Source organism: Ctenopharyngodon idella, chromosome 23 (assembly GCF_019924925.1).
Source record: "Ctenopharyngodon idella isolate HZGC_01 chromosome 23, HZGC01, whole genome shotgun sequence".
Classification (NCBI taxonomy): domain Eukaryota; kingdom Metazoa; phylum Chordata; class Actinopteri; order Cypriniformes; family Xenocyprididae; genus Ctenopharyngodon; species Ctenopharyngodon idella.
In genome coordinates, this window is record NC_067242.1 from 19,823,097 (window position 1) to 19,834,844 (window position 11,748).

Here is an 11,748-nt window from a genome sequence, read left to right on the forward strand (position 1 = left end):
GTGATGGGCGATTTCAAAACACTGTTTCATGAAGCTTCGAAGCTTTACGAATCATTTGTTTCGAATCAGTGGTTCAGAGCGCCAAAATCACATGATCTCAGTAAACAAGGCCTCGTTACGTCATAAGTGTTTAGAAACTTCAAACATTCATGTGACTTTGATATGCGATCAGAACCACTGATTCGAAACAAAAGATTCGTAAAGCTTCGAAGCTTCATGAAGCAGTGTTTTGAAATCCCCCATCACTAGATATTGTTGAATAAAGTCACTATTTTGTTACTTCTGGTGCACAAAAAGTATTCTTGTCGCTTTATAATATTACGGTTGAACCACTGTAGTCACATGAACTGTTTTAAATATGTTTTTAGTAGGGTTTCTGGGCTTTGAAAAAGGGAATGTTATTGCTGGCGATGCAGGCCTCATTGAACCATCGGATTTTATGAAAAATATCTTAATTTGTGTTCCGAAGATGAACGAAGGTCTTACGGGTGTGGAACAACATGAGGGTTAGTAATTAATGACAGAATTTTCATTTTTGGGTGAACTAACCCTTTAAAATGAACCAGTAAAGACAAAATGATGATAAAAATTGGTGAAAAACTGACCATTTCTTCTAATATGTCATTTTTTTAATTTCACATTTATCCTAAAATCTGATTTCTGATTTTAAAGCTCATATACATATTATGATTCAATTTATAGCAACGCAAGCTGTACTGATATTCAATACAACAACACTCTTATTTGTCTGATTTTTGTCTAATTATTATTAGACATTATAATACATGCACATTCTTATCAGTTCCTCAAGATATAGCTGTCAAAGACTCAGCATTACCTCAGACATCTATAGAGAGTAGTGTGTGTGTGTGTGTGTGTGTGTGTGTGTTGTCCCACGGGACTGACCGTCAGTGAAGGCTCACTGAAGCTTCATCCATGCAACCAGGGCCATCTGCCCCATTGCTACTGTCATCTGGACAATCTCTTTCCTCTTTCCCCCTCTATATGTTTCATCCTCAATATCTTTCTCCCTTCTTCTCACTCCTCTCTCTACCAGTACGGAGCGGCTTTACTGTGTTTGATCTGTCATTCATCCAGTAAGCAGCTAGCCGAGCATTTAGCTGGACTTTGCAGAGGATTACCTACTGTCCCAGAGGAACCTCCCAGCACAATGACAACACCACCCCAGCCTGTACCTTCTGCTTCCAAGCTGCTCAAGAGACTCAAGCACCTGACCGGGGATCAGTTATTAAAGTGTTTAACGCCTCACCCTCTTTAGCATGTCCACTTGAGACGGCATACCGTATATATTGTGAGTGGTTGTTATTCAAAAGGGCCATCATACAAGATCAAAATGACCCGAACAGACCAGAGTTTATGGTTTCACTCAGCAAAGAGCCCTGGGCTAGATTTAGACAAGTCTAGTGATGTGTGCTGACTGCTATTAGGGAATCAATAGGGCTAATTGATCAGATTGTGGTTTAGCTCAACTGTTGGTGGCTACTAGATGTAGAGCTGAAATAGGAACTGACAGGTAACCACTTAAAGAGAGACAGTGTAGGCCAAACATAAGGACATGTACCCCTTTTCCTCTGAAACCAATACAGACACATGCTTTTTTATTTATATTATTAAATCTAGCACTTGTGAATCCAATAGCTTTAGTGCAGCTAGTACTGCAGGCCTCATTTAAAATGAATTATTGCGCAGCAGCCATTATGAGAGGTTGACCTCGGTTGTAGCCGTATCATACACAATCATCTAAACGCCACTGGGGGGATGTCATTAATCTCATATTAATAAAGAAATCAAACTGAATTATGGATGTCCGCAGTGGACAGGGAGGCATTTTAAAGCACCAAAGGTTAAGTGTGAAATCAATGCTTATAAATGAGCGTATAAAAATTCAGGGGAGTGAAAGGAGAGAAACAGCAAGCGAGCACAGCCTCTAAATCAGTTTCCCACAAAGCACGATTGTCGAGTCACGCTTTTAACGCCACAGAGCTTTTACCGAGTGCATCAGGACGGCCATTTTTACCGGCTCATTATGGGCCCTGCATTATGAACCACAGTGCTGCGTCGCTCAACATTCCCCTTGTGAAAAAGAAGTACACTTTTTCATACTTTAAAGAAGACTACTTACTACAGAAATAATATACTGGGTCCCATTTTATATTAGGTTGGCCTTAAGTACTAACATTTAAATTAATCATTTGATACAATGCACTTATTGTACATACATTGTACTTATATTTTAAAAATACCTGCATGTAATTACATCTGTAATTAATTACACTGTTGAAACTTCCCTTACACCTCAACCCACCCTTAAACCTACCCATACCACCAAACCTGTCCCTAACCTTACCCATATCCCACCTCAATAACAGCAAAACTGTTTTGCAATACAATATGAACACAATAAGTACACTGTATTTTTTTATGTAAGTATATAGTAGTTAAGTCCACCTAATATAAGGTGGGAACATATACTGTAAGTGCAAACAGAATGTAATGTCTTCGGACACAATTGCACGTTATTTGAAATGAAATTAGTTTAAATTTATATTAAAAACAATTAGTAATTTCATAATTATTCTATTGTTCTTGAAATGGTCAAAGTGTACTGCTAAACATACCGACAAGCATTTATGGTAACTTTTATGATAAAATTATATAGTAATACTTTATTTTACAGTGTCCTTACATGTACTTGCTGTGGTGATAACAGAATTTATGCATAATTACAGGATTTAACCCTAAACCTAACCCTTTAGTAAGTACATGTTATTACTGTATAATTACATTGTAACAATGACACCTTAAAATAAAGTGTAACCAAACATTGAAACTTGTATGTCATGTATTTAAATATATTTGTAATTACACATTTGTAATGATAAAGTTGCAATTTAGTACATTTAAAATGTAGTAACTTTAAATTCAATGTTAAATAACACAGTGAAATTTATAATTAAGTTCTTGTGTTTTTATATGATAGTCCACACATCAAAATAAGTGTGCTTCTTTAAAGAATTATTAAAATATGATGGTATGGTAAAACTTAATTTGACTATTACTTTTTAAAAGTGCACTTAAGTGTTAAAAACAGTCATAAAAGTTTACTCTCGATTTGAAGTACACTGCAAATGTATATTCAGTACTATTAAGTGCACTTTATTTTCTGGTCTGCATGGGAAAAATGCCATCATCTAAGATGCTTTTTATCATTGACCCTGAGGGCTTCTATTAGATTTTATTATACCTCAAAGCTCTGTTAACTCACCATGAGCTCTGATGTACATATGTACTACCAGAAGCCCCAGGGAACTTCAAAAGCTGCGGACAGAATGGCAAAGCCTCCATCTCTCCCGGCTGAAGTATGAGAGGGTAATTGAATTGTCTTCTGAAGCTTGACCTATGACCCGGCCAGTTTTGTATGTAACCAGTGAGGGTGAAATTAATAATAGGAATCCATGTCAGCTCCCTGTGCCAGCACTGGGTGAATCTGATGGCAGGGGACCATTGAGACTCTGCAGGTAATCCAGTCAAATGAGAAGCCAAGCCAGGGAATCCCTCACAACAATGACTATGGATATGAGTTCATCATCTTTAAATGATCTCTGAACCAGATGATAAGAAAGCCACGTCTGCTCCATCTCTGATGGTATTTCAGGAATATTTTAAAGAGAATGTGTTGAGTGACTGGATGTAATGGGTCAACAATAACCTGAATTGAATCGAACAAGCTCATCCACAAGTTTCAGTCCATAGTGAAAAGCAGTCTACATAAAGTTATATAATCACAATAAACAGCATTACAAATGAACATTTAGCAGTGCCCTTTGACCCCTTGTTGTTGTGTTGGTGTGTTTTTAGAGAAGGTGAACACTCATGGAGAATGTGGAAGGAGTAATCTGTCAGAAAGCCTTTTTCTCTCTTTCCTTCTCCATCACAGACAGTTGGTACCATGAAGACACAATCAGAGGGCAGCAGATGTCAGTGAGACCGCCTTTGTTTCCATTCTCTCCACACTAGACCACCTCATTGCAGTAGTCCATTGTCATTAATTTGCTGTTGGGGGATGTTCACACTCCTCCTCTCCTGTCGCTGACCATCATTTAGTAAAACACTCATAGTGCACACTCCAAACTCTCAGTCTGCATGGGAAGGGGCTATCTATCTATCTATCTATCTATCTATCTATCTATCTATCTATCTTCAATTTTCAATTCAAAGTGTGCTTTATTGGCATGACAATTGTTACAATTGCCAAAGCATTTCTATTTTTTTCTAATATCAACAGTGAATCACATGTACATATACAAACATAAAATGTTAGTAGAACAATCTATCTATCTATCTATCTATCTTGTTCAGAAACAGCCTCAGAGTTGGTTGTTTCCATTATATCACAGTATTCCTCCATTCATTTCACATCCTTATCATAAGACTCAAGCCTGCATAAGAAAGACTATCTGAAACCGAATTGTGAATCACTGTATCTACAATTCATCTGTCTGACGTCTGTTTAAAAGACGTTTTATAGTCTTAATAAATAGTTAATCATATAAAATGTAGTATTGAAATAAATGTTTAATAAAGAATACCAGAATAGTCGAATATTTCGTTCGATTTGAATTAAATAGCCTATATATCGAAGCAACAAAAAATGCGTTCACATTTAGGCTATTTTAAAATCAGACTAAATCCATTTCACAATTTCCGGAAACAAAAACATTATCTTCTTTAAGGGAAATAATAACAGGTATTTCTCATATCATTCATTTTAATTTTCAGTTTGCAGACGATCCGACACACAGACAAATTTGAACAGCAGTTACATGATAAAGACAGTACAAATTGAAATGAACGATATGTAACAAGAAATTCTGTTGTAATAATAATAATAATAATAATAAATTCAGTCTTTGGTATTATTAACTGACTTTGGTTGTGCAGCTCACAATTACACGACGACATATTTGCTTTGAGCTAACTTTAAAAAGTACAAAAAACACGTATTTCTAATGCCAACATTTTAATAAATAGAAACAACATTTAAAATAATAAAGTTAAAGCAAAAATATTTTCTTAGGGAATAGGTAACTACATTAAATAAAATACACAATACCAAACAACATTGACACAAGCCATCTTTTCTGGGAAAAGGCTGAATAACATAATGAGTGATTTAGATGCAGTGTCGAAGCGTTAGTTCCAGGGTCTGTACTCGGAGGTGATGCTGGTCATCCCGGGAAAAGAGAAACTGTCTCCCAGCTGTTTCTGTGCATGTAGAGAATCTTTGGTGGGGAAGAGCGTGTTTTCGTCTCCAGGAAGAACAACAGTGCTGTCCAAAAGTGGCCGCTCTAAGGGGAGAGAGTTATATTTTATTAGATTAGCCAACATAAACAGACCTATTAAAGTAGGCTAATAACTGAATCAAACAAATGTTTATTATATTATTAATAGCACTATTTAACCCCGTGATTGTTTTAATTTAATTTACATGTCAATAATTTTAGGTCCTCTCAAATTTAATATATATTTCTCCTCAAAAATTGTTCGGTTGCTTGTGTATTAGCCTAATAGCTACTCTTTTAGAATGATGTATATGCTAATAAGTCCCGGGAAGCAGCTAAAAATCTTCATACTTACTTTTATGCGTCTTCATGTGATATTTCAACTCTTGTGCATCCTGGAAAGTGGTCGCACACACATCACAGGAGAAGGGCTTGTCTTTGGAGTGTGTCCGTCGGACATGGCTGTCGTGTGCCGCGTGAGAGGCGAACGCTTTCCCGCAGTGTTTACACTTGAACGGCCGCTCGCCGGAGTGCTGGCGGATGTGAGTGCGGAGGATGCTGGAGGCCGTGAACGCCTGGGACATTCACAAATACATGTTTATATTGAATAATGGTAATATACACAAACAAAAAAATTACTTTAATATCTAAATAGGGACATGCTGTTGAATTATATTGTTTATTTAGCCTATTGTTCTATTTGTTTATCAGTAGCCTATGCCTATAGGCTATTTGCATTTTTGAATGCAAGAAAATGTAATTAAATTCCAGAGAAGAAGAACAACATCATAATACATTTTCATGAAAAGATCCTCACCTAAACCTAACCGTCATATAAACCTTCCTGCATTTTATAAGCTATAAAGTATATAAAAACAATTATAGGCATTATTTAGGCTAGTATGTTTATTAAAAGTGGTTTTCCGTTGGTGTAGGTAAAACCTGACCCACACACAATGGGCTATAGGCTAGCTAGGAATAAAACGGTCTCTGGCAGTCCACAAACAGGACACAGAGAGTGACATGATGACCACTGAAAAGGCTCTTATCGCACGCGTAAGTGTTTAAGAATACAACGAGACGAGTTTAAAACAAAGCGACAGACAAACTTTTGTCTCGTTGACAGTCATAAATTAAGGCATAATCCTCATGCACAATGCACTGGATCTGCATCTGCCATTAATTAGCATGTAAGTGTCTTCTAAGAGTGAGTCCAGCGCTAATGAGAGCTCAGATATACACCATGAAATTAGTCAAATCTTTTAGTTGGAACGCACCAGTATAAGAACTAAGCATCACTCACCTTGTTACAGTAAACACATTTGTATGGCCGCTCTCCTGAGTGCACGCGCATGTGTTTGTTCAGACTGGAGGACTGCGAGAAACTTTTGCCGCACACGGAGCACTAAGAGGAAAAAGAGGGTCACGAATTAAATTCAAGACTCAAGTCGCTTTATTGATATGGTAAAAGGCTTTACCCAAACATTAGCGCGTCTGGGTCATTCCTCGAAAAGGTGCTTTTTGTGTCCCTCATTAACATATGTGTAAAAGTGACAATGAAAAGCTAACATCAAGTTTACTATTTGAAACAAAAAACGTATAAAAACGTGTTAAAATAACAGTAACTTTTATTTATTTATTGCTCCTTGCTATTATAGCAATTATGCATATTTTGATAAAAGCTAAAACACTTAGATTTAAGTGTTACAAACAATACATAAATATTTTACAAAATGTCACCCCTTTTTTATTAAAATGATGATAATATAATTCTATAAATAAGTAAATAAATAAAACAAAACAATCTGTAAAAAAAATTTTAAAAAAAGAAGAAAGAATTCTATAAGTAATAAAAAAAATGGTAAACGCATCCATTTTGTTGAAAGACCCTTATACACTTATTCTTAATCAAATAATTGTACGAGTTGAGTGTGAGAATATTAGTAAAATAGCAATGTCTTATTTTAGGCATCGGTTTTGTGCAGCTTTTCTAAAAGGGAGCTGTTCTTTCAGCACCATTTTTCTGCTTTTTCTTTTTTTTTTTTTTTTTCGTAAAAGTCTCCAATGGATCAGCCTGATGATATATTTACCTTATGAGGTCTGTGTTTCTCATGCACATGGAGAATGTGGATTCGGAGTCGATCTCTCTTCTCGAAAGACCTGTTGCAGAGGTGGCAGGGGAACTTCCGGTCGCCCTGATCCACACAGCGCGTGTATTTCAGGTGTTTGTCTCTGTAGTACTTATAAGCGAACACTTTACCACAGCGATCACACTTGAAACCCTCTCCAGAATCTGGAACAAAGGAGCAAATACATCACATTATAATCTCATATAACAAATGACAACGTGCTGGGCTATAAATATCTTCATCCAAAGAATTATATAAAGAATAGCCTACTATAGAGAGATAAACGCACATACCTTCAGCTGGGAGCGGTTCACTGTCATCAATAAACTCTTTAAGAGTAAGGGGAATGCCCAGAAACTGCACATAGCAGTCTCCGTACCAGACCAACAGTTCTTGGCCGGCTCGGATCTCTTTGCAGGCCTCATAGTATATCTGGCCTTCACACTGCACCGCGATCAGGTTCTGCTCCTCTGGAAAGCGCGCGCACTTCACCAAGGACATCCAATTCCCCGGAGCGCCTCTTCCATCCACAAAGTGACTCAAGCGCCCGTTCTCAAAGATCTTAACGTAGGAAGAAAAAAAGGAATTTAATCAAAAACATGTATATAACAGAATATAACATATATAAATATAACAGGTGTATGTATTATTTCACTGAAAAATCGTGTGTTCCTGACACACGTTTTATATAAATGCGGCATTTAAATAATAATTTTCTTATGTCAAATTTGCTATTTACCTCCCACATGAGCGTGTTGTCATCATAAGTTTTGATCTCACTTGTGTTCACCAGTTTGCCCTGAAACGGTCCAAACCTGGTGCCTTTTGGAATTGTGCTTTTATCAGCAAAAACTCCATAATGGGAAAGGCTTCCACAATTAGTCTGGAGAATCGATAAGCCTGAAAAATTCAAGACACACTCTATGAAATTGCCAGCTGAAAAGAAAGAAAGAAAGAAAGAAAGAAAGAAAGAAAGAAAGAAAGAAAGAAGTTTATACCTTCTGGGAGTTCAAATCCTTCGGTATCAACAGGGAGAAGATGACGATCAGCTAATTAATTGAAAAAAAAAAAAATTGAGTTACAAACACAATTTTGATAATCCAACATGAAAAACGACAAAGAACATGGAATTAGGGCGTTAAATGGAATAAAACAACTTAAAATATTTTAAGCGTGCAACATAATACATATTGCCAGATTTGTTTTCCTTTTGAAATTGCTTTTCACAATGAAAAGTGCTATATAAATTAGAATAAATATTATATACCTGCACTGGGAGGGAATGATAGTCCAGAGATGGCATGTCCAACATTTTGGCCTTGTTTTTTGGAATATCCGTACAGGACCGTGAAGAGGTCTTCCTCTGTGAAACTGTAGGTGCGCGCGCGCTCGGGTGTCGGATCTGCGGCCTGCAGGCAGCTGAAACCATCCTTAACCGGAGAGGATGAAGCCGAAGAAGACTTTCTGCTGGATGGGCTGCTGAACTCGGACGGAGAGCCCGTGCTCTGCTCCTCATGTCTGGTGTACATGCTTTGTGAAGGCTGCACGTGCTGAAAATATGGCATGTTGGACAGGTTGAGGATCTGTTCATGGAACACTGCGGTCTGGTGGCTGTTGTGACTGAAAAAAGACGGAGTCCCGGTGAAGTTAAACGGCATGATTGTTTGTGCGTCGGTCACCATGCGGCCTAGAGACTTGAGCGGATGGAAGATGCTGTGCGCGCTCTTGAGGACGTTCGTGTAGTGCGCGCCGGGCAGAGACGGGTAGACAGCGAGACTCCTGTCTCTCACTGCGGGGTGACTGGAGAGAGACACCGACATCACCACAGCCGATGAGGGGGGATCCGAGGACAATTTCACTTGCTGTTTGTATTCAGTCCTGTAGACTGTAAACATGTTTTCATCATTATAACAATGTCTTTGTTTCCATCCAACTTTTCACAATATTTGTAGGCTAATTTCCGAGTTTCATTTCACAACTTGCAGGTTGTAACTTTGGCACCACTTTGATTTTACTTAAATATTTCAGACAACAATTCGAATGAAATTTATATTTGGAGGCATAGTCCGCAGTTTCCTTTTTTTTTTTTTTTTTTCTTAGTGTGAAGAACATTTTAATAATCTAAAGAACCCTTTTCCACTACAAAGAACCTTTTGTGCAATGGAAACGTTACATGGATGTTAAAGTCTATCCATGGAACCATAGATGCCAATAAAGAACTTTTATTTTTAAGGGTGAATACACTAAAAAAATAACTTAATAAAAAGGAAACAAATTTACATAGTAAAAAAACATTTTCCATTGAAACAGTATATGGTAAAAACAATGCATTCTGGGTAATAATATTAGTCGTTTTCGAGAAAGCAGCCTCTTTTATAGGCATAGAAAGTATGCTAATCTAAAGGTGACATACTACCCATAATGCATTGTTTTTACAGTATATTACTTCTGTATATTACAATGCATTCTGGGTAATATTATTTGTCGTTTTCGAGAAAGCAGCCTCTTTTATAGGCCTCTTTTCTTAAAACAACAAATATTACCCAGAATACATTGTTTTATGGTAGGCTATATCACAGTTTCAGTGGAAAACAGTATTTTACTGTGTAAATTTGTTTCGTTTTTTTGGTCATTTTTTACAGTGTATTGTCCCATTTTGTCCAAATTCAAATTTAAATTAAAAGAAGCATAGTACTGAGGTGTACTTTTAAAAAGTTTGCAAATGTTTAGCGAATAGCTATCATTCTACTTATTACGAATAATTTTGGGCTCGGTTATTACGACTTGTTTAAGTGTATTAATTTGAGCAAATCAAAGAGTATGACTATATTTTACAACACAGACAAACCAAAAATATGACTTTCTAAATGCCTGCAGAATGTCATTTTAAATAAAGGTTTTACTGCTTTGTCAAGTAACCCAAATCAGAAAGAACTCCTTGATGACTGCAGAGATTTTTCAAAAGCAAAAGTTTCCGGTATTCCTCTACTTTTTCCAATTGGCCATTTTCTAAAAGGATAAACTGTGCGCGAGCGCGCCACTAACAGAGACTAATGAGGGTCGTGACACTACAATTTAAGAACAGAGGGTCAGCAAGAAAGGTCACCATTAATGAAGCCTTCCCAACTCTTTTAAAAAGCATTAAAGGTGTCATGCTCCATAGAGTCCTGACCTCAGCTGGTTATTGCACATGAAGAGTGGGCTTAAATCCATAATGTTAACGCTAAATAAAACACAAATAATTTATTGCTGTCATCAAAACTAGAAAAACATTGTTAATTGTAATTGCTTAAAAGTGTTCTTACCATATAGCGACTTGTGCAAGTCCCGAGATCCTTCTCTTCTGTTTGGGAACCTTTACTTGGCGGTTCAGGAGCGATGAACTCTAAGGTCTTGTGTGTGTGAAGCTTGAGACAGGTCTGAAGACATATGGTTGAGTGTAGGAAAGCTACTAGAGAGGGGATGCCTTTCCAGGATCTGTGCTGTCATTGGTCAGTCTTGGGTTCATCCTCAGGGAATTGCACTTTAACACGCTGTAGCAGCACTGAGAATCCTCTCACAGCTCTCTTTCATATGCACCGCAGTCTCTAATGTGTTAACTACTGCAGGCGCACTGTTAACCGCTCCTAACCGGGCGACGGCGAGAACGGCACGAGCTCAGTTTAGAGGCTGTTTGTGAAAACGAAAGTCGGTAGCAGCATGTGTTTAATAATGGGAATTAACTGTGTGCATAAGTATGGAGTTTAACATATGACGAAGCAACTATTGTAGATTATTTTATACCGTGACAATGATGTTTCACAGCAACATCATTTACACCTCACAGCCAGCTGTGCTTTATAGGTACATACGAGTAAAAATAGAGGTAATTTTATTTTAAATAAAAATGTAAAGAAAAGGTCTTGCCGCAGGAACTTCGAAACTTTTTTTTTTTAAACTTTAACACAATCATATATTTTGAGCTAAAAACATAATTATTCTCAATAAGAAGAACAATATTATTGTTAAGACAAACCAAATTAGGTTGAAAATGGACAAACCCAGCGATTGGGTTGTTTTAACCCAGTGGTTGGGTTAAATGTTGGCCCAACCTGCTGGGTAGTTTTATTTAACTCAACTATTGTTTAAAAATTACTGTATTGCTTGCTTAAAATGAACCCAAAATATGTTGTAAATTAACATTTATTAATATGTTTAATAAATGAACATGTATTGTGATAAACATTTATTAAATTGCTTGTTAATAAATGTCCACCTTTGGATTATTATTGTTGCCTCTAGTAATTATGTGTCTGATTTTTAATTTCTAACCTGTT

At 36.9% G+C, this 11,748-nt stretch overlaps 1 protein-coding gene across 1 annotated transcript; it reads right to left on the reverse strand.

Moving 5' to 3' along the window:
- Positions 1 to 4,794: 4,794 nt before the first annotated feature.
- prdm14 (PR domain containing 14) lies at positions 4,795 to 9,794 on the reverse strand. Its single transcript, XM_051882802.1, has 8 exons — positions 8,700 to 9,794; positions 8,431 to 8,481; positions 8,172 to 8,332; positions 7,726 to 7,993; positions 7,394 to 7,596; positions 6,607 to 6,708; positions 5,659 to 5,878; positions 4,795 to 5,369 (listed from the first exon to the last, which is right to left on the reverse strand). The coding sequence occupies exons 1-8, from the start codon at positions 9,325 to 9,327 to the stop codon at positions 5,215 to 5,217; spliced, it is 1,788 nt and encodes a 595-aa protein (XP_051738762.1). The 5' UTR covers positions 9,328 to 9,794; the 3' UTR covers positions 4,795 to 5,214.
- Positions 9,795 to 11,748: the final 1,954 nt, after the last annotated feature.